The sequence below is a fragment of the Schistocerca americana genome, chromosome 3 (genome assembly GCF_021461395.2).
Source record: "Schistocerca americana isolate TAMUIC-IGC-003095 chromosome 3, iqSchAmer2.1, whole genome shotgun sequence".
NCBI lineage: Eukaryota > Metazoa > Arthropoda > Insecta > Orthoptera > Acrididae > Schistocerca > Schistocerca americana.
In genome coordinates, this window is record NC_060121.1 from 346,575,604 (window position 1) to 346,600,127 (window position 24,524).

At 38.3% G+C, this 24,524-nt stretch overlaps 1 protein-coding gene across 1 annotated transcript in view; it reads right to left on the reverse strand.

Annotated features, from left to right (window-relative positions):
* The window catches only part of LOC124607404 (WD repeat-containing protein 75), a 218,743-nt gene that overhangs the window by 98,993 nt on the left and 95,226 nt on the right, over positions 1-24,524 (reverse strand). Inside the window, exon 13 of the mRNA XM_047139728.1 lies at positions 18,779-18,976. Within this exon, the coding sequence (XP_046995684.1) occupies positions 18,779-18,976 (198 nt within the window). The remainder of the gene's footprint in view (positions 1-18,778; positions 18,977-24,524) is intronic.

The following is a 24,524-nucleotide window of genomic DNA, read 5'->3' on the forward strand; positions in this document are numbered from 1 at the left end:
AAGGGACCATTGGCCGTCATACAAACATATGTAGAATTAGCTGTATGTTTCGCCACACGTTGCAAATAACAGTTCCTACGAAAAATGCAGCTATTTCAAAACAACAATGCACTCACACGTTAATGTTCTGTCTAGTTGCAAAACGTAGCACTGAACACGAGCACATTATCTGAATATTGGTTACCAACAGCCATTCCCAATAATCAGGGAGAAAAGCAGACTTACTTCTACTTTCCGCCGCTGCAATCAACAGATATGTCACGTTGAATACCGCTTAATAAATACGTGAATAAAGCGGTATAAACTTTTGCCGAGAGAAATTGCTACAAAGAAGAGATATTTCCCAATGCCTGATTAATGTATCTCATCTCCAGTCGACCCTATATACGTACATCACACGCGCCTAGACCCGTCCTGTAGCACCGTGAGGGTGAAACAAGCTGGCCTGGAATCGTCCGACTTCGTCTGTGGCGGGCCACAGTGCCTATTGTTATTTATAGCGTGTCGCCCGGTGCTCCCTTTGAAATTTATCGATTGCCACGATAATCAGCTGGCTCGCACTACGCGACCCCGTTTGACGTCACGCGCACTAATGATGCAGTCACCGCTGCGACTTCGCATTAATGAGTTCCGTCTACTGCAACTACCTTACCTACTTCCAGCTATCATTCCGCCACCTGCAAGGATAATACAAAACAAGCACAGCTGAAACTTGTACCAAGGAAAGACAAGTATAGTGTTGCCAGATGTTGTTCTCCCAAGAAAGTGCTTAAAAAGTCGGTTTATAACGGGGTCGGAACTTTTTTTATGGGTACTTAAAGTGGCCATTCGTCTTCGAAAATATTAAAAATACTCCACATGCCCCGCGTCTTGGCTCCTCCCCGTCTAATTATCATATGGTCGCTCTTGTACCAAGGTTCGAGTTTGCTAGGGTGTGTACAATACACACTGTGAGTCGGATATTTGTTGATAAAAATAATGCTTTCCGCTATTACACACGCACTGTCTTCACAACCTATTTTCTTTCAGTGCTAGTTTGTATCACCTGTAGCATTTTTACCGTCGACTTTCTCTACAATGCTTTTAAATACGTAAAGGAAGTGTGAGAAAAGTAATGAGACTGATTTTTATCTAACAAACTTTTTAATTTTTTTTCAGACAATAATATTGTCCCCTTCAAAGTAGTTCCCTTGGGCAGCTATACATCGGTGTAGTCGTCGTTTCCCGTCTTGGCACCAGCACTGAAACGCTTTACCTGGCAAAGCCTTTAACATGTCAGTCACATTCTCGTGAATGTTCTCCAGAGCGTAAAATTATGCACTTTTAATACGTTTTTCAATTTCGCGAACAGAAAAGATAGTTTGTCCTGGAGGAATAAATTCTTTACATACAATACTCCTACTGTCACAAAGGCAAATCGGCACTGTTTTGATCTTTGATTTGCTTCTTCCACCGTTTTTCGGTTGAGGTGATGTCTCAGGATCACATTCAAAAATTCAAGATTCCTCGCATTTCCCCCTAAGCAGATAGGTTCCAACAGAATGTTTTCGCAATTGGAGGAGAAAACTGGTGAATGAAATTTTATGAGAAGATCCCATCGCAACAAAAAGGCCTTTGTTTTAATGATTGCCACTCCAATTCACATATCAAGTCTGTGGCACTATCTCCCGTATTTCGCGATAATACAAAATGAGCTGCCCTTCTTTGAACTTTTTTGATGTCCTCCGTCAGTCCTACCTGATGCGGATCCCACACCGCACAGCAGTACTCCAGAATAGGGTGGACAAGTGTGGTGTAAGCAGTCTCTTTAATAGATCTGTTGCACCTTCTAAGTGTTCTGCCAATGAAACACAGTCTTTGATTTGCTCTACCCACAACATTATCTATGTAATCGTTCCAATTTACATTACTTGTAATTGTAATCCCTACGTATTTAGTTGGATTTACAGCCTTCAGAGTTGTGTGACTTATCACATAATTAAAATTTAGCAGATTTCTTTTAGTACTCATGTGAATAACTTCACACTTTCCTCTCTTCAGGGCCAATTTCCACTTTTCACGCCACACCGAGATCTTATCTAAATCATTTTGCAGTTAATTTTGGTCATCTGACGACTTCCCCCAGGTAAATGACAGCATCATCTGCAAACAATCTAAGAGCACTACTCAGATTGTCTCCTGTGTCGTTAATACAGATCGGAAACAATAGATGACCTACAACACATCTTCAGGGAGCACTGGATATTACTTCTGTTTTACTCGATGACTTTCTGTCTATTACTACGAACTGTGACCTTTCTGACAGGAAATCACGAATCCAGTCGGCGATATTCCATAGACACGCACTTTGGTTAGAAGACAATTGTGAGGAATGGTGTCAAAAGCCTTCTGGAATCTAAAAATCTGGAATCAATTTGACACCCCCTGTTGATAGCACTCATTACTTCATGAGTATAAAGAGCTAGTTGTGTTTCACAAGAATGATGTTTCCTGAATACGTGCTGACTATGTGTCAATAAATGATTTTCTTCAAGGTAATTCATAATGTTCAAATACATTATATGTTTCAAAACCCTACTGCAAATCGACATTAGTGATATGGGCCTGTACTTCAGCAGATTACTCCTATTTCCCTCTTTGGGTATTAGTGTGACATGAGCAATTTTCCAGTCTATACGTACGGAACTTTCTGAGAGCGAGCAGTTGTATATAATTGCTAAATATGGAGCCATTTTAGGCAGACAGGCAATTCTGTTGGCCATCAAATGCTGACAGCAGGTAACAATAAAGTCAAATCACATGCCATGAGTAGTGCAGGGCCATTGTCAAGATACAGTGGAGCTCTCTGTACACATTGGCTGGTTGACAAGTAAGGCCATGGCCATCCAAGAGAGACCTTATATCCACTGCAAATATTTTGCCATGTGACCTGGCTCCGTCAAATGTATCCTTCCCACCAACCTAACTACCTTACCAGGTTTATGTATAATTACACCGAATGAACCACCGATACATCTTAAAAAAGCAATTTTATGAAATATTTTCTGGTTAGGCAGTTTTTTGTTTATATTCACAAAATCTAGATGCTATTAATCAATTTTACACAATATTCCTAGCCATATGAACACACTACATGATAATGCTATCGTGGTCCCTTGGACTTACCCGATTTGACCATGCATCAAACATTAACATTCGATGGCAACCTGGAGTTGTACCAATCTCAGACAAACTATGGGAAAGCAGGTTAAGATGGAGTGGACACATCACACACAGTGAAACAGACTCAATAGTAAGAACAGCTATGCACCTGGACATAAATGTCCGGTGACCTCTTGACAGGCCCAAGACACAATGGATGGATCATATCAAGAAGGATATGGAATTCATCAATGCCACCTATGAAGATGCCCCTGACAGGCCCAAGTGGAGGCAGATGTGTCAACAAGTGGATCCTGATAGTGTAGGATAAACACTAAGAAGAAGAACAAGAACAAGAAATTGATAGAAAAAAAACTGGAAATTGTCAACACAATGAAACTTCCAGGCAGATTAAAACTGTGTTCAGACTGGGACTCGAAGCCAGGGACCTTTGCCTTTCGCAGGCAAGTGCTCTACCAACTGGAGCACAGCTCATGACTCACCCTCATAGCTTTACTTCTGACAGAACATCATCTCATACCTTCCAAACTTGCCCATGAAAGGCGAAGGTCCTGGGTTCAGCCCCGACCTGACACACAGTTTTAATCTGTCAGGAAGTTTCATATCAGCAAACAATCCGATGCAGAGTGAAAAAATCCATTCTTGTTAGCAGAATGTTTGTGGAGGAAGACAATATCCCAGAACTGGAATAATGTAGTAATTGTTCTACTTCACAAGAAGAGAGACATACAAGACATAAGAAACTAGAGACATATGTCTGTCTGTAATGTACAAGATATTCACTAAAACTATTACCTACTGCAAAGTAAAGCATTATTTTTTAGTGACGTAAATGGAAAAGCTGGCTTTACTGGTAGATATAACACAACAAACAGTTTGCATGTCATGAATGAAATTATAGAAGGGAGCAATCAGTATAAATTACAGCAGATTCATACATTTTGAGAGAGATGACAACTCAATTCCAACAAAATCTGTAGTAACAGCCCATATGGAACAGGGCATTAAGAAATATAAGTCACTGCTGCAGTTCCTTCAGACTTCATCGAAACAGTGAGAAATTCAGAACAGAGATCTCTTATCAGGTGAAAAAGAAGAATGCATGTTAATGGAACCAACTTTATTTCTGCAGATGAAATAGTATAGCTGTCTGCCTCAAATGTAGGTAAATCTCAACAACTAATGGAAGAACTTAACAAAGAAAGTTTGGAAGCAGAGTTGATATCAACCACTGTCTGAAAGCAGGGCTGATAATCAATAATAATAATAATAATAATCGTCACCGTCGTCGTCATCTACAGTTTCCAGCCCCTGGCTGGGTCTGTTTGGAACATAAGCTTCTCCATCTTTTTCTGTCTTCCCACCATATTTCTCTCTCCACTCTGTACCCGTCTTTTCCTCTCTTCATCACACATTTCTCCACTCCAACAGTTCACCCTGTCTCTTGGTCTCCCTATAGATCTCATGTCTCCTACTGTCATTTCATGAGCCTGTATCAATATCCAGCCAACTCCCATTCTCTTAACATGCTCATAGCTTCTAAATTTTTGTCTTTCCCATGATCTCTTGCATGGGCTTCTCTTTCACTATTTCTCTCTTTGTCTCATTCCTTACTCTATCAGTTCTAGTCAGTCTTACTTGCTTCTCGTCTCATATTCATGTATGCTGCTCACATGCCTTTTCTTTATTACCCACATATCTGATGCATGCATGAGAGCTTGAGCACAATATGATTGGTATGATCTTTTGCTTACTTTTTAGTGGTACATACTTCCTCCATACCAGGCTTCATACATTCTGCAGGAATCCATGTGGCTGCCTTCCCCTTTCATTTAACTCCTTATCATTCCTGTTGCTGTTTTCTATTGTGCTCTCCACATACTGGAAACTTCTCACTTTCTTTAGTACTTGCCCTCTAACACAGTACTTACATCCATTGTAACTCTCATCTTATTCCTTGTTGTGACAATCACTTCACACTTCTTTGCTTTAAATTTCAATCCATACTGTCCCACAACTTTATCCAATACATTTAGCCTTTCTTGTACCTCTCCTCCTCCATTTCCCAACATCATTAAATTATCTGCAAACACCACTGCTTTCATGTTTTCATTTTCTATTCTTGCTGCCATCCCTGTCATTACCTCAGCCATAACAGTGAAGAAAAGTAGAGGGATTAGTGCACTCCTTGCTTTAGCCCATTTTTCTGTTTGCACCAGTCTCTCTTCTCTAATTTTGCTTTTCTTAATACATTTCCTTTATTCTTCCCATAGTCAGCCTTCAAATTCCCCTTTTCTGAAGCATTTCCCAATAACAAATAATCAACTGCAATACAACTAAAATAATGTATAGTCAATATACCACAGAAAATAGTACAAGTTAACAATGAAGTTAAAGATTCAGCTGAAAAGTTCCTGAACTAATGTCAATTGAGGACAATAACTGAATGACTATGAAAAGAAAGAAACAGAAGAGTAAAAATGGTCTGGAGTGCTATAGGTAAGCTAAATAATCTTCCTCACTAAGTCTCTGATGTGTCTGGAATAGACACTTAACAGTCCCTGTGTGTTACCAGTTTTAACTAATGGCAGTGAAACATGGGCTTTTTAATGTGAAAACTGTTCAAAACCCAAGGTAAGTTCAGTGTATAATGGGATATGTATGTTGGGAATTACTAGGAGAGATGGAAAAACAAATAAATGGATCAGGGAACAGACTGGTGTGAAAGACATAAATATGACTGTAATGAAATTGAAGTGAAGGTGGGTGGAGCAAGTAGTCAGGTACTAGATGGTAGATGAAGGCAGTAAGTTCTTTGCTGGATTTCAAGAGAGAAGATAAGTTTGCCCTTCATCCAGCATTGTACGTCAAATGGCTAGTGATGATTGATGATGAATCTGATGTTTCCCACACTCATTCTCAAGCATTATTTTCTCTCACTGTGAGCACATGGTATGCATGGAGACAACCAGTATGCTATTGTAAAAACTGTAAAGACAACTTACGCATATGTTTCAGTTATCACTTTCTGATTACTGTCTGGAGCAGTATTTAGGTTACTGAAAGTGTCATCCCTTGATTACGCATGAAAACATGAGACCTAAAAAGTTTGAAATTTTCTCTGCTGCACAGATATCAAGTCAGACCTTGATAAAATTGCAAAGTAGTGCCAATATTGGTGACTTGTTTTAAATGCACAGAAATATAAAATTGTGCACTTCATGAAAATGACAACATCAATGAGGCACAATTGGAGGCATTAAACTTATAAAAATACATGGGTGTAATAATTTGTAGGGATACAAAATGGAATGACCACTTAGGTTCAGTCATAGGTGAAGTAGGAGGCAGACTTTGGGTCACTAGCAGAATACTGGGAAAACGTGGTCAGTCTAAATAGGAAACTACTTAGAGATCACTTACACATCCCATCTCGGAATATAGCTCTAGTGTGAGGGACCCATACCAAATGGGGCTAGCATGGGATATTGAACACATACAAAGAAGGGCAGCACAAATGGTCACAGGCTTTGATGAACATTTTTAACTTCTTGCAACATAATAATACATTAAATTTCAGGCATGGAGCCACGCAAGTGCTACTTCTTCAACTGATATTTCAGCTGCATATCATCTGACCATCTTCAGAATGAGTCACTAGACTGATGACAATATGTTAAGCGTGGCCTTATATGCCACACCGCGACAGTACTGCCCATGTGTGTCACAGACACAGAAAACAGGTAAACTTACACATGCACCACCTATGATGAAAGTGTTCATACATTCAATTCACTTATCAATGTATATTTGATGGTGGTAACACCTTGGCTACTTCTCTGCAATTTAATTAAACCAACAGCCAGATCCCATGTCTTATCCAAATTAAAACATTCATCTCTATTTAAATTAGTCTAATTTCTATGGCTTACTTGAAAATGCAATCCCAGAAGGAAGAGATGGATGTTAAAATCTTCAAGTCAGTGTAGTTCATCAAATGACCCATATCTACACAATGTTCTGTCACAGCCAACTTGTCTGGCTGTGCTAAGCATGTATATCTTTGGTGTTCCACGCACCTCTACATCTACATGTACTCTACAAATCACATTTAAGTGCCTTGCAGAGGGTTCATCAAACCACCTCCAAAATAATTCTCTATTATTCCAATCTCGTACAGCTTGCAGAAAAAATGAACACCTATATCTTTCCGTGCAAGCTCTGATTTCCCTTATTTTGTTATGACAATCATTTCACCCTATATAGGTCGGCGTCAACAAAATATTTTCGCATTCAGAGAAGAAAGTTAGTGATTGAAATTTCATGAGAAAATTCCACCGCAGCAAAAAATGCTTTTGTTTTAATGATGTCCACCCCATATCCTGTATCATTTCAGTGACTCTCCCTCCCCTATTTCGCAATAATACACGATGTGCTGCTCTCCTTTGAACTTCCTCGATGTACTCCATCAGTCCCATCTGGTAAGAATCTCAGACTGCGCAGCAGTATTCTAAAAGAGGACGGTCAAGCATAGTGTACGCAATCTCTTTAGTAGATCTGTTACATTTTCTGAGTGTCCTGCCAATAACACAGTCTTTGGTTACCCTCCACCAAAATATTTTCTGTGTGTTCCTTCCAATTTAAGTTGTTCGTAATTGTAAGTCCTCGGTATTTAATTTAATTTACAGCCTTTAGATTTGACTGATCTAGCATGCAGCTGAAGTATAATGGATTCCTTTCTACACTCGTGATGAACTCACACTATTTGTTATTTACGGTGAATTACCAATTTTTGCGCCATACCATATCTCTTCTAAATCGTTTTGCAATTTGTTTTGATATTCTGATGACTTTACTAGTCAATAAACGAGAGCATCATCTGCAAACAACCTAAGACGGCTGTTCAGATTATCTACCAAATCATTTACATAGATAAGGAACAGCAAAGGCCTTATAATACTATCTTGGGGAATGCCAGAAATCACTTCTGTTTCACTCGATGACTTTCCATCAATTACAATGAACTGTGACCTCCCTGACAGGAAATCGCGCATCTAGTCACATAACTGCGACAATATTCCATAAGCACACAATTTCACTACAAGCCGCTTGTACGGTACAGTGTCGAAAGCCTTCTGGAAATCTAGAAAGATGGAATCAATTTGAAATTCCTCGTCAATAACACTCAACATTTTGTGTGAGTAAAGAGCTAGTTGTGTTTCATAAAGACAATGTTTTCTAAATTCATGTTGACTGTGTGTATCAATAGATTGTTCTCTTCAAGGTAATGCATAATGTTCGAATACAATATATGTTTCAAAATCCTGCTACATATTGACATTAATGATATTGGCCTGTAATTTAGTAGATTACTGCTACTACCTTTCTTGAATATTGGTGTGACCCATGCTACTTTCCACTCTTTGGGTATAGATCTTTCATAGAGCAAATGGTTGTATATGATTTTTTAGTACAGAGCTATTGTATCAGCATACTCTGAAAGTAACCTAACTGGTGTACAGTCTGGAGTGGAAGACTTGACTTTGTTAAGTGATTTAAGTTGCTTCACTGCTCCAAAGATGTCTATTTCTGTGATACTCATGTTTGCAAGTGTTCTTGATTCAAATTCTTTGACAAAGGAATTTCGGAAGGCTGTGTTTAGTAACTCTACTTTGGCAGCACTGTCGTTGATAGTATTTCCATTGCTATTGTGCAGAGAAGGCATTGATTGCATCTTGCACTAGTATTCTTCACATATGACCAGAATCTCTTTGGATTATCTGACAGGTTGTGGAGACTATTATAAACATCTTTTATTGAAGCCAATACTAGATTTTGAGCTTCTGTCAATGGTGAGTGTTGTCTGACCCATATGCGACTTATTACGATTACCGCATGTACTCATACACACACTTGTTGAGGAATAAATCATTCTTCACAGAACCGAGTAAGACTGCAGTCTTGGTAGGAAGCCATAAGATCACCTTAACATGGCGTTTCTCGAGAATACAGCTTATCTTTAAGGAAAGAGCACCCACCTAAGCCAAAACCAAGACATTAATTTCTTCTTCTGGGTTACGTATTTGCATTGTAGGATTCACATTGAATACTCTACAAATTTTGTCGCTCGGAATATCCACCCACATTAAAATGCTCTTGAGGTGTGTGAGCTCTTCCTGAAAATTATCATTATCAGATATACAATGTGTCATGTGCACTAAGGTCTTAAGGATACCTACGGTTTGTGAAGGGTGATGGCAGCTACTACATGTAAATATAGATTTGTATGCATTGGTTTATGATATACAGCATGTCCTAATGTGCCATCAACTTTACGACAAATGGAAAAATCCAAGAAAGGGAGTCAGCCAACTTTTTTTTTTATTTTCATAGAAAATTTACACTAATGAGCATACAGTTTAGATGCTCAAGAAATCGATGTAATTCATCCTTCCCGTGAGGCCATACTATAAATGTGTCATCCTGTACCTACAGAAGACTGCTGGTTTAAAACCTGCTGAGCCCAGTGCCTAGTCCTCGAAGCGGAAAATAAGATGATAGGAGTACACACCCAAACATAGCCGTGATGTTTTTGTCAATACGCTGGCCTATAAGAGACAAAGAATCCTCTTAAGGTATCTTAGTAAATAATGATTCCATGTTAAAACTAACCAGCACATATGTACTATTCAGTGTGAGGTTGCTAAGTCTCTGAATAAAATCCATAGAATTATGAATGTGGTGACTAAATTTTCCTACCAATGATTTTAATAATGAAGCTAAATATTTGGCAGAGAGATACATAGGTGAACCAATGGTGCTCTTTATTGGTTGCATAGACAAATCGTCTACAGCTCATCCTTATCCATCTCATAAACTTTGGGAAGCCTATAAAATCAAGGTGGTACCACATTTTGCACTTTTCAACGTTTCATAACTTCCTCTGGTAACGATGAAGCATTAAGTAAGGCAGCAGTCCTTATTGTCACTTTGTTAACCTTCTTGTATGCACCAGAATTTAGTAGGCCATATATCCTTATAGACTACCTGAGGCAATAGAACAGTAATATTACCTTTATCCGCATGCAGGACAACCTTGCCAGTATCCTCACACAACTTTTGTGTCGTAAATCTCTCTTCCTTACAAATATTATTTCTTTAAGGACAATGTTTCATAAAGCTTTCACATCTAGTTTCTCCAGCTGAATGTTGTGTTAGTGGTTGGAGGACGAGGAGGAGGAAGAGGAGGAGATTAGAGTTTAACATCCCATTGACAATGAGGTCATTAAGATGGAGCACAAGCTTAGGTTAGGGATGGATGGGGAGGGAAATCAGCTGCGCCCTTTTAAAGGAACCATCCTGGCATTTGCCTGAAGCAACTTACGGAAATCAAGGGAAATCTAAATGAGGATGGCCAGACGTGGGTTTGAACTGTCATCCTCCTGAATAAGAGTCAAGTGTGCTAACCACTCTGCCACCTCGCTTGGTGATAGCAGTTGAAAAGGTTCTTCAGTGGCACAGATGAAAGACAATATAGGCAAGGTTTTTACAGTAGGGGCAAAATTTAGACCCTTACTTAAAACAGAAAATGTAGTTTCATCCAGATCCTCATCCATCAATTTTATAATGGGACATCAAACAAGAGAGTCCATGTGAGGATGCTGGTGTAATTAGTTATATTTGGCAATATGTCTAGTTGCAGCCACTTAACGAACCCAGGCAGAAACAGTCCATGTCGTGCCATCAATCCAGTTCCACAAGTCATGAGAAAAACCAGCTGCTATCTTCAAATGCAAACAATACAGGTGTTCAGAACCACTGTCCAACTTCTGACAAATAAAACAAATCCTTTCTTTAATAATAGCAGAGCCAGCCCTATGTAAAATTCTGCTTACTGCAGGGTTCTTGACAAAGTTAGGCAATCTTGCAAATTTTGGAACTCCATAGTTCTGAGTTCTGGCACTTCAATAAGAAACTAAAAGAGTTCAATAGTCGTGTTCTCAGGTGTCATAGTCATAGTTTGTCCAAACTGTAGACCCATAAAACCATCTCTTCCTCATCTTAATGCTTTCACCACATCAAACTTTTGACTCACTCTGAGGATGGCTGGAGAATATGCAGCAGAAACATCAGAAGTAGCACCTCTACATCATGCCCGAAATTTAATGGATTGGTCACAGGCTTGTTTGACTCGTGGGAAAATGTCACAGAGATGTTGAAAAATTTTAACAGGCAGACACTTTAAGAATGGTGCCAATCATCCCACAAAAAACTGCTTACAAAATTTCAAGAACCAGTATTGTTTGAAGAATCTACAGATACTCTGTAATCCATCCATCCAAAGTATTGCTTCCATAGATACTGTGAAGACAAGATTAGACTAATTACAGCATGTACAGAGGCATTCAAGCAATCATTCTTCTTGCACTCCATAGAGATTGGAATGGGAAGAAAACCAAACATGGTATCTTGCAATGCTCTTCACAGTGGTATGCTGAGTATGTATGTGGGAATAAAAGTGCTCACAAAGAACTGTATCAGATCATAATGTTCACCTACTACCAGCCTTCATCTACTCTAGCTGTCTGTAGCAGTTATAAATTATTATTGAGGGAAAGGTACTCTCAAGTTTACAATTAAACTGAGCTCCCTAAGCAGCCTGAATGACAATATTCAACTGAAGACTGAGTATATAAGTAATGTTTTGGTGTTATATTTTTTTTATTTGGACATTAAACAACTATGATAAAGTCTTAATCTCACAATTAATTTATTATACATTATGTTACACATTTCAACATGCTCATCATCAGAATGTTGAACTGAAGTAAAGCACGCATCATGCAGGCAACACGTCTTTTTCTTTGAGTCAGTATTGTTTTGATGGCAAACATACCAAAAGACACTGAATGAAGTCAGTTACATAGATCGGGAGATCAATATTTCATTTTAATTACTTAAGTGCTGAAGATAATGACTGCTGAGATGACATGCCTTATGCAATTTGATGTTTATTTACTTACAGTTTGTCCTGGAATATAAACATTAGTTTATATTCCATATGTCACTCTGCATATGCCATATGTATAGTTTTAGGTCATTAACATATGTATTAAATCTGCAAAAGAAGTTAATGACCAACTGTTTGTCATATTGGTTAGCATTAATGTGACACTTTTTAAAATTACTTCTGACTACAATGTTTAATGTTCTTCAACTGAAAAATTTTTGTTTGTCTCCCTGCAGGCTATTGAAATAATGCGACAAATTCCGCAGTGGCACTGTTTGAGGTACAGGAGGTTCGACCTAGTAAAGCGCTGTCGGAATTACAGGGCTGGACGCAAACATTAACTACAGGTACAAATTATTTCTTTTGTTACTGTCTTGTCTTATAGTGAAGTTGCAAGGAAAGAGAAAAATATTTAAAGGGATTTACTAAAAATGACAAATCTAAGATACAGGGCACAAGAAGTAAATAAAGTGAAGCATTAATAGTTATCTGCAATATTGCTTCAATAAATAAATAAGAGTATGCAGAGGCATGTTCATGCAACTCGTGCACTCTACACTGCAGAGCAAATGATATGGTGACCTAAGAGGAACATCACTTCTGCCTTCTTCTGTAACTGCCTGTCCCTTAAGATAGGTCTGTAAATGCATACTGTTGTCACAGAATCATTTGCAATGCTGGCACAGTACAAGAAGAATGACTTTAAAAATATGGATGCCAAACACCCATCACTGATATGGTTTCAGTGGCCGGTCATGTAAATGCTATCCCACTACAGTATTACTGGATCTCAAAGATGGGAGAGAGGGTGCTGAAATAAATACACTGTCTGCTCAACGGCATTCAGTTCCTGTTATCTGACGAATAGCGTAAGAATGTGACAACAGTGGTTGCATGGAAACAGGTGTTGAGGGTACCTTCCTTACAAGTACATTAACTATGCACACAGATGTTTTTACTTCCCTGTGTTTCTAGATTTCATTGTACGTTACAGTCAATGAATATGCAAACCTCTAGTAGGTTTCTTGCCCCTGCAATCAGCTTCACAAAATAGAAAAATAACACAAATGACAGTACTATGGCAAATGTTTGAGCTCTATTTCATCTGCTGGCATTCCATGCTTTCATAAAGATGTTTCTTAGAGTGAGTCTGTATTGCTCTATTACACTTTTCATAATATTTTAATTTCTTTTTTCTTACTTTTAGTGGTGAAATTATACAAAGATGATTAATTCATGAGGAATCACAATGATATGTACAGGGTATAGTGTACTACAGCCAATTCACATTCTTCTTATCCACTACTTTGGAATACTGCTAAATATATCCAATGCTATACAGCAAATGCGAAAAGTTTTAGGTATCTGCAATAATCTCCAGCTTTGTATCCAAAGGTCATTCCCCTACAGCTGCAATTAAAAATAGCAGCTCTAGTGAAGTAAGTGGGAATGTAAGAAGAGTAATTTAACAAAAACTTGTATTTTTTGTAATGTGCCAGAAACATAAAGAATCTGGGGAGGGGTAGGGGGTCAAATGGTAATAACTCCTAAAAACACATGTCATAGCACAGGTTGTGTCTGACTTTCAAGCTACCTCAACATCAGGAAAATGAGAAACTGTGCAGACACAAATTCTAACAAACGAAGCAACTCCATGAAGAAGATACCTCTGGCATGTACCACACAGTGATTTCCAGAGTATAGATATAGATGTAGATGCAGAGGCCTCAATTTGGAAAAGTGGACATCAACATCCAGGAGAGCAGTCAACTTATTACATGCCACTTCATGGTGATGTACAGTACTATGGGCACAGAATGACACAGCAGTCAGTTTACATTGTTATGCACTATGAATCACACAGTGAAATTTCGTAACAACATAGTAATGAAATATAATTCTTTTGGATTTCATATTTGTCTCTGGTTGGAGAACACCCCTATTTCACATCATATTATGCAACTTTCCGGGGTTAAATATTTTGATCATTTAAACAATCCAGAACATGATATACTGTAGTCACAATAAGCAACTGTTGTTAAACATTATACTTTCTTCCAAAAGACTTTCTTCAAAAAGCCTGCCTGTAGCTTTTGCAGGATCATCCTTGTCACTATCAGTGTCATGTGGTTTTTCATTCTAAAGAATGTGTGACATGCAGATCACTTAGACTTTTTTTCCAAAGTCGTCTGATTAAACAGCCTCAAACTTCATTTATTATAACTCAGATCACAGTCATTTCTAACCACAAATAAATTTGCCTCAAAAATATATCTGTAACACAGCCCTGAGACCTGTAATTTGTTAACTGATAAGCACCCTTTACATTGTTCTTATTCTTAGATGATTTTTTTTTTGTACAGGTTTATGAGTCTGAAACTGCAAAACTCATTTCCTCTATAAATTTGCCAGGCCCCTTTTAAACTTTCATGCCCAAATAACCTAAAATTCCACAACTGGTACCGGGAGGGGCCATGTTGCTTATTGTGAGTAGCTTCAATGAACATGAAAATTCACATCAAGACATAACCCAGCTTAGCTGTACATACACTATGTGATCAAAAGTATGGCACCTGGCTGAAAATTACATACAAGTTCGTAGCACCCTCCATCAGTAATTCTGGAATTCAATATGATGTTGACCCACCCTTAGCCTTGATGACAGCTTCTAATCTCACAAGCTTATGTTCAATCAGGTATTGGGAGGTTTCTTTGGGAATGGCAGCCCATTTTTTGCAGAGTGCTGCACTGAGAGAGGTATCAATGTCGGTCTGTGAGGCCTGGCACAGAGTCAGTGTTTCAAAACATCCCAAAGCTGTTGTATAGGTTTCACGTCAGGACACTGTGCAGGCCACTCCATTACAGGGATGTTATTGTCGTGGAACCACTCCACCTGTCGTGTAACAACTCCACCACAGGCTGTGCATTATGAACAGGTCCTCGATCGATGCAATCATTATACCCGAATTACTCTTCAACAGTGGGAAGCAAGAAGGTGCTTAAAACATCAATGTAGGCCTGTGCTGTGAAAGTGCCATGCAAAACAACAAGGGGTGCAAGACCCCTCCATGAAAAACAGAACCACAATGTAACACCACCGCCTTCGAATTTCACTGTTGGCACTACACACGCTAGCAGATGACGTTCACCGGGTTTCACCATACCCATACCCTGCCATCGGATCGCCACATTGTGTATTGTGATTCGTCATTCCACACAACATTTTTCCACTGTTCAATCATCCAATGTTTATGCTCCTTCCACCAAGTGAGGCATCGTTTGACATTTACTGGCATGATGCGTGGCTTATGAGCAGCCGTTCGACCATGAAATCCAAGTTTTCTCACCTCCCACCTAACTATCATACTACTTGGAGCAGATCCTGATGCAGTTTGGCATTACTGTGTGATAGTCTGGATAGATGTCTGCCTATTACACATTATGACCCTCTTCAACTATCGGCGGTCTCTGTCAATCAACAGACAAGGTCGACCTGTACACTCTTGTGCTGTACATGTCCCTTCATGCTTCCACTTCACTATCACAATGGAAATAGTGGACCTAGGGATGTTTAGGAGTGTGGAAATATTGCGTACGGATGTATGACACAAGTGACACCCAATCATCTGACCACATTCAAAGTCCATGAGTTCCGCGGAGTGCCCCGTTCTGCTCTCTCATGATGTCTAATGACTACTGAGGTTGCTGATATGGAATACCTGGCAGTAGGTGGCAGCACAATGAACCTAACATGAAAAATGTTTGTTTTTGGGGGTTGTCTGGATACTTTCGATCACATAGTGTACAAGCTGTGATATACAATTTGGACAACCCTGGGATTTCATAAAAGATCAAGATATCAAAACACAGTTTTGTACAATAGATGAGCAACGTACAAGACATTGAATGAATTGAAAGGCAGACTCCTAGGACCATAACAGGTCAGTATAGCTCAAATAAAAATGTAAGAGAGACACACACAGAGAAGTTAAGTGAGAATCTGTGAGAGGAAGCTAATGTTATTCTTGCAAAACCATGCTGGGTAAACTGAGAGAACTGGTATCAAAACATAGTGTGCAACAAATCTGCTGCAAAACTTGTGTATCTCACGTAGGGTACAAGAGACCAACAGAAAAGAGATTAGAGTGCCTAAAGAGCCATACAGAGCTTGCAGAGTACATCTGTTCATACAGATAAAATACAGTCGGGCACTTTGGTGCATGCTTAATATTCACAGCTTTTTTATCCACAAATATACTGAAGAAGATTTAGTATATAGCACAAAGTATGCGTATTAATAATATGAATTAGGATAGAGTGCTATTCACTGTACAGAGGGGCACTCAGCAAAGGATATGCAAATTTAAGAGTAGACAAAGGATACACAAATTTAAGAGTAGATTGTTAGCAAAGAGCATCTGAGCAAAGTTCTTCGACAGATGAGAAGCACACACACAAATACACACACAATTCTTACACCCATTCATATGTCCATTGCAGATTTTCCATAGCTGTATTCTTATTAATGGCATTCAATAGATTTTGGAAACTGTAGTACACTAATATATTGCTTGTTTATCTTTGCACTGAAGCTTTTTGCAAACTAGCTGCAAATATGCTATGAAGTCGAAGTCTGCACAAAAAGTGCTATTTTAGAAATTATTTTATGGTGTCTTCATGACAATGACTGTTAAATTATGCTGTGCAGATAGCTTTAGCCTTAAGTTTTATTTCAACCTGCATATTTATGTGGGAACTTCACACTGAAGAATAACAACAATATTATGAAAAGGATACATTGCTACTTGACACACAGAGAAGGCACTGAGTCGCAGGAAGAAACAATGAAAAGACTGCTAAACATATACAATTTTTGAAAAAAAGGTTCTTCTTCATAAATAGAAAAGACACACACACACACACACACACACACACACACACACACACACACACATATATATATTCACACAAGCACAACTCACACACAAATGGCCACAGCAGCTGGAGACTGTGTCCATTTGTGTGTGAGCTGCAGTGTGTGTGTGTGTGTGTGTGTGTGTGTGTGTGTGTATTTTCTACTTCCAAAGAAGGATTTTTTTGTCTGAAACCTTCAATGTTTAGCAGTATTTTCACTGTACCTGTCTGCGACTCAGTGCCTGCTCTATGTTGTGAGTAGCATAATCCTGGACTTCACATTGGAGAATGTCATCCCTCTCTAGTTTTGTTTTCAATAACAATCAAACGTATTGGAGGGCAGTGTGGAGGGTAAAAATCGTAGAGGGAGACCAAGAGATGAATACACTAAGCAGATTCAAAAGGATGTGGGTTTCAGTAGGTACTGGGAGATGAAGAAGCTTGCGCAGGATAGAGTAGCATGGAGAGCTGCATCAAACCAGTCTCAGGTCTGAAGACCACAACAACAACAACAATCAAACATCTTTTTAGAAAAGTACGTTTTTCTGTTGAACAAGATCTTAAATTTCTTCAGCGATTTGGTACATAAAAAAGGCATAATACACACTTTTGTGCAGTTTCAATTAGGAAAACACTTATCTTGATGCTATGAATTCACTTTGAAATATAAGGACGTTCATGTTATGTGAGACACACTTTTGATTAATTCAGAAGAATGGCAGAGCTTGCAGAAAGAAGAACCTTTATGAAAAGCTTGCCATAATGGCAGTGTTATTTTACATAGCTGTATTCTCATGAAAATTATGTATAATACCGTACCCGCAACCAGTCATACTGATTAGTATGTTATTCAACATTTCAACATTTTGACTGGTTGCATAAGCTTTAAGTATTTGCAACATTGTTTTCTCCAATTGGAGACACTAACTTATACCCAGCTCTCTAATGAACCACAAAATAAAAGAGATTGAGCAACGGTCATAAAGATTGTTATTGTTATACAATAAAACAAGTCTATTACCAATTGAAAAAGTTATTTACAAATATTTCTTATTTTTCAGGATATATATACCAGCATGTCTTCCAAAGACGAAAACACTGGACATTTCCTTCCTGCCTGCACTACATGAAATATTAATTTTATTTTCTAGGTTCAACTTGTATAAAAAGCAGTTGATATTTCTAAGACAAAGTTAGTTATATACTGAATGTTTGATTTATAACTTATAATGATTTTGTCTGTAATAGTGTATCATTATTACCAGACAAGTTTTACATGTTGTTGTTTATTTTGTATTATATTTTACCAAGATTCTTACCAAAGAAAAAGTGTATAGAGGTAGTATTTTTATAAGTCAATATCTTAAAATTTTCTACGTATTTTATACTTGATAAAGCACACTGCAGAACATCAATCTTTCAGTATTTATATTTGTTTTTTCATACTATTATTAGTGCTGTAAGTTCTGAGACTGAATGGTCAGGGTTGCAATGTAAAGCAATATTAAAAATGAAGTTTCAATTTCGAGTAAAATTTTGTGAGTGCACAGATGCAATTATGCAGACCAAAAATCATATATAATTTAAAGTTTTGCTTATGTTATTTACATCCCCCCTCTTTTGTATCTCTGCTAAATGATATCTAATAAATATCGAATTACAAAAAATTAAAATAATGTTGTTGTTACTTACTTCTCGTATTGCCTTATCACCAGGAATTCCTAACTGTAGATGAGTCTCTGCAAGTGGATCCAAAACAGATGATTTTGTCTGTTCTGCTATAAGAGCACTGAATGGTGTCTGAGGAAGTTTCAGAGATGATGGCACCGTCTCTAATGCCACCGAGTCAATGTACTTATTGGCACCTTCCTCTTCCAGTACAAGTAGTTCCTGTAAAATTACTTCAGATCAATGTCCTTTACTTCTACGCCATTTATTATTTTCTATCAACAGGTTTCTTTAATGCCCAACTGTGTGTAATACACCGTCATCAACCCTATCTACAAAAACAATCTTAAGTGTTACAGAGCAGTTACTAATCCAATTAACAGCAGAACATATTTTAACATATGAACTTATGTCAGTGAAATTAAGTGACCCACTGCCGAGTCAACACTTCTCTTTTTCAAATCTCTGTCAAGTTTACAGCTCTAACTTATTTTTGTTATGTGGATCTAATGAATGTCTTTCTTTACCATTAGATAAACAGCCATACAATGGGTACTATACTAGTTTCACTCATCAGATGACAGTCTCTTTAGATATTAAGTGCCCTGATAGTAACACATAAAAGTTCTACTCACCACCATCATAAACACAAAGTTATGAAGTATTAATTTATTGACTGCAAGGCAGTCGTTCTGTTTTTACAACTGTTTCATATTAGACCACAAAACTTCCAAAAGACCTTTCACTTGGAAAATTACAGTAGCAAATGGCCTGCGTGCTTGGAGTTCATGGTGCTCCAGATAATTAGAGTTAATAGTGAAATAAGTATCATTTTCATTCTGAAACTGACATGGCACAATCTTTTCTGTTTATCAACACTACTTTAGTAGTGTCTATGATGACTGCCTCTTTACATCCAGAATGTAATCATACAATAATGGCAAGTTATTAGTGAAAAACTTGTTGGAATATTAGTCCTATTATCTCTCCTGAAACAGATTTACTGCAATTTAAATGTGGAGATTTACACAGTATTAAATTTGTCAAATCTGCCATCAGAATTGCATGAGGTCATGCATAGAACATCAGCTTACTGTGTGCTCCAACTCCAAAGCAATTATTTTTTCATCAGCTACATCTCACATCACCACTGTTTTTCAAATATGTCTTCATTTGTAGATACTGTGAATATTCACTCCCTAAACATTAAATTCATTCAGTCACAGAGATCTGATCATTTTTAAATTGTAAAGACCAGTAGCAAAATTATAAATTTCTTCTGTCCATGAGCATTGATTTAGTGCTTCACATCCGCCAGCGATCACACACTGATTTGTGCCTCAGAACGGTTTTTAGTCTGAGAGAATGCACAAGATTTCACCATCCATAGTTTATCAAAGTGTGGATCACTGCTTAAGAAGATAAATGTTTGAAATTTGGAACCCGCACAGTCCAAAAATTTGCTCTCTTATTTAGCAATCTATTCAGCAATATTTAGCAATATATTCAATATATTCAGTTCTAGCAATATTTTGTAAATGAGAAAAAAATCTATGTTGCCTTTCAGTTTGGATTTCATATAGTTTTAGGTTCTCACCCTCGCCTCATTATAGCTGGCTGGAGAACACAGTTATAAGTCCAAGGAAGATAATAATATATACTGAAGTTCACTGTTCGCTTATCCATGGGCCTCCTAGTAAGACTCAATGAAAGTGTTAAGTCTTTGGGTAAACAACAGACTATGTGCCTCACTCCTTTCCCTGTAACAGTCAGATGCAGGATGGACCTAATTCCCTCCACTACTTGCTCCCTCAAGGCAGTCCAGTCACATGAGAGGAGAATCTAAACCTTTCCCTCGCCTGAGCAGTATGTGCACAATGCAGTGATAATTTACGATATTTCCTGAATGTGTTTCTTGTGCAGATAAAGGAAGTGTGAGTTAATAGTATCTCCATTTATACCCACAGATGATAAAGCTCTGATATTCAAACCAAACTTTGGGCTAATGACAGCTTTGCCTTTCTTTGTTTATTGAACAGTGGTTATATTGATGATAAATGTAATATTTTCACCAATATATGAATGTAAGGTAATTTTCCTAACAAAAAGTAGCAAAGGAAGAATGATTCTGCAGACACAAAAGTATATGTTAATGTTTATGGAGTGAAATGGAATGCACGAGGAGCAGAGAAATTAGTTTTGGAAGGAGGCTTGGGGGCCAGTTGAAATATGTCGTGAGTCAGCCATAATAGTCAAGCATGTTGTACTCAACAGCATGTTCTACCACTGAGCAGTCAACAACTTCATTCTTGGCCACAGTTTGGCTGTAGCCATTTATTTCAATGGACAGATGATTGGTATTCATGCCAACACAAATCGCCGTGCAGAAGCTGAATCGGTATATGAAATAACTGCTTTCACACAAGGCACTGGCTCTGACTGGGTAGGATATGTCTGTGACAGGAGAGGAATAAAATGTGCTAATCGGGTAAATAGGAGAGATCTTGTGATTTCCACAGAGATACAACATATGCTTTAAGAGGGTGGGAGTAGGTTTGGCTAGGAGGACTGGGCAGGCAGCAGGTTATCACCCTGTGAGAGGCAGGATGGATTGTGGGAGGAAGTTCTCCATTCCAGGATATAATGAAAAGTTCCATAATTTTTGAGAATATTTCTTTTGGAGCATCGTGGTTTTTTATTACTTAAAAATGAACATGACAGTCACAACCACAAGAACCTTTTGTTTTGGTCTGTTTTAGACCACCATCAGACCTCACACTGTAGTACGTAGATTTGATAGAATTAGAGGAATGTAATAATATATTAAATGCATCTTGCATAACAAATAATAAAAGAAGAAATTATACCCATCATGGTAGACGGTGGCTGTTAACGGAACAGCCACTACGACTCTGCGAACAGTAAGTGCTAAGGAGAGCAATGTAGCTGTTGCTTAAATACGTGATGCTCCAGCCACTGCACACTGACTTACATCACCGTTGACCAATCAGGCATACAGGACATCAAACGGTTGTTACAATGAGGTATATACAAAATGGTCACATGAAAGCTAACAACAGAAGTAGTACTAGGTGTCTTATATTATATAAAGTAACTGCTATAAACAGCATTACGTCAGTCTGTGATAAAAATATATATATAAGAGATAACGAAATATAATCTGTTAGGAGAACATCAATAGCCATCTGTGGGGATTTTTCATAAGCTCATAGATTGTACAGCAGCAAAGACGGCAGCTAGGCAACGCTAAAGGTTCCCATGGAGACGGCATAGTTATATCAATATGTGCCATCCAGCAGGAGAGGATCTGAGAGCTGTAACAGCGGCTGGATGTAAAAAAAAGTACTGGACATGTAGAAATGCATGCAAGTTACTGCGTAGTGCTCTTAGATCAAAATGCCAGTGAAAATGCTGCTTGACTGATGCCGTTATTTATCATCAAAGCAGCATGGAGGTGATGATGTGCACATTTCACAGGACCCAATTTCAAAGCTGCAACAGTGACTACTTGTTACCAACTATTGGCATCCAAGTAAGACGGCTGTCGTAGTATATGTCAAATCTGCCAGATGACATTAACCAAGTAACCAACAAGATAACTTGGAAAGTATGATACCTAAAGCATCAAAAAGGAAAAAATTAAATTACATCAAAAGAATTATGGCAAAAAATCTCACTGACCCATCAAGGTCATCAAGGACATAAAACAATGAGCATAAGAAAACAAGATTAAAAAACTGTGAACATAGTTGTTTAAAGTCATTCCACAATACAGGCATACAAAATGCCAGATGTACAGGAATATAGGTTACAATACTACGATATAATAAATCCTGGGCCCATCTAAATAGTCGTAAATGTAAAACAAATGCATATGTAGTCAAAAGTTAAACACTACTGTGGCTATAGTTGTTTACAGTCATGAGAAGTCCATAAAATAGCAATAAGGATGAAGTTATAACTATTATTTGGAGAAATAAAAGATGAATAAATATGAACTGAAGTAAGATGACATTCTTTAGTTATCATGGGACACAATCATCATATTGCATGAAATAAGGCACTGCCCACAAACTGAGACCATTAAGATACTCATGAGTAAAAGTTATAAACCGAAGTGTCTAAGAGTTTGGAATAAAGTGCAGAAAGTTTATTACAATCATGAAGACATTCCATAAAAAGCAAAAGAATAAAAAGGAACCTACGAGCAGTAACGTTCTATAGTAAGTCTTCAAAAAGATCACAGAAATATTTTTCTCTTATGTCTAGTTGCTTGCTGACTAGAGACTACACAGATAATCAAAAAATATGGATAATCCAAAATATACATGTTTTCAGTGAAAATTGCAGTTTACTGCATTTGTAAAACATTCTACATGTCACTTTTGAAAGCACATTTCATTACTCAGGCATTATTTGCCAGAAAAAATGGATTGGAGACCTTTAGCTACTAGGAAAAATACTAGGCACACAGAAATGATGTTTGGAAATTGCTGTTACAAACTTCTTGGACTTGTAGAAGGGAATGAGTACAAAATATTTTGAATAGGAACCCTTGTCTGGAAACGTCTACAGCCATTCAAAAACATGTTTGCTAGATGGGTATGCAACAATGAAGTCGTGGCAGGGGTGGTTACTTTGGATTGGCTGATGTCTGTTCTACATTTCTGACCTGATTCGAGCCTCATTCACATTCTGTGAGTGTCAGAGCAACATGGATGAGAGTAGATGTTTGCAGAATACACCAACATGATCCTCCTGAATGACAAAGCTCACGATAATGGAAGAGCTGCTTGTCGTCTTTATCAAGATTGTGCTCCACAATGTCTGACTCCATCACATATTCTTTTTGCCACAATTATGCAATGGCTTCAAGAAAGGGTACCTTCACTGTCAGCAGGTGTGATCGTGGTGCTCCAAGGACACGCTGCACACCCGAATTGGAAGAGGCCGCAATGCATCACGTTGAAAAGAATTCATCAACAATTAGACGAGAAATTTCTTTAGCTGTTAATGAGTGGAAATGTAAAACAAGTGATGTACTGGGTCATACCTAATCAATTACTTGTAAAAGTGGTCACGATACCCACACGTTTTCAAATGGTTGTAGCACAGAAGCAGTACATTCTGGACATGTGTTCCAGTTCAAAATGTTATCTATTCACTTCCCTCTCCACTTTCTCGAATGCCTGGAATCCTTACCCAATCTGTTACCCCTGGAAACCATCCTTGTAACCATTGATGCCACTTCCTTATACACAAATATTCCGCATGTCCAGGGCCTCGCTGCGATGGAGCACTTCCTTTCATGCCGATCACCTGCCACCCTACCTAAAACCTCTTTCCTCATTACCTTAGCCAGCTTCATCCTGACCCACAACTTCTTCACTTTTGAAGGCCAGACATACCAACAATTAAAGGGAACAGCCATGGGTACCAGGATGGCCCCCTCGTACGCCAACCTATTCATGGGTCGCTTAGAGGAAGCCTTCTTGGTTACCCAGGCCTGCCAACCCAAAGTTTGGTACAGATTTACTGATGACATCTTCATGATCTGGACTCACAGTGAAGAAGAACTCCAGAATTTCCTCTCCAACCTCAACTCCTTTGGTTCCATCAGATTCACCTGGTCCTACTCCAAATCCCATGCCACTTTCCTTGACGTTGGCCTCCATCTGTCCAATGGCCAGCTTCACACGTCCGTCCACATCAAACCCACCAACAAGCAACAGTACCTCCATTATGACAG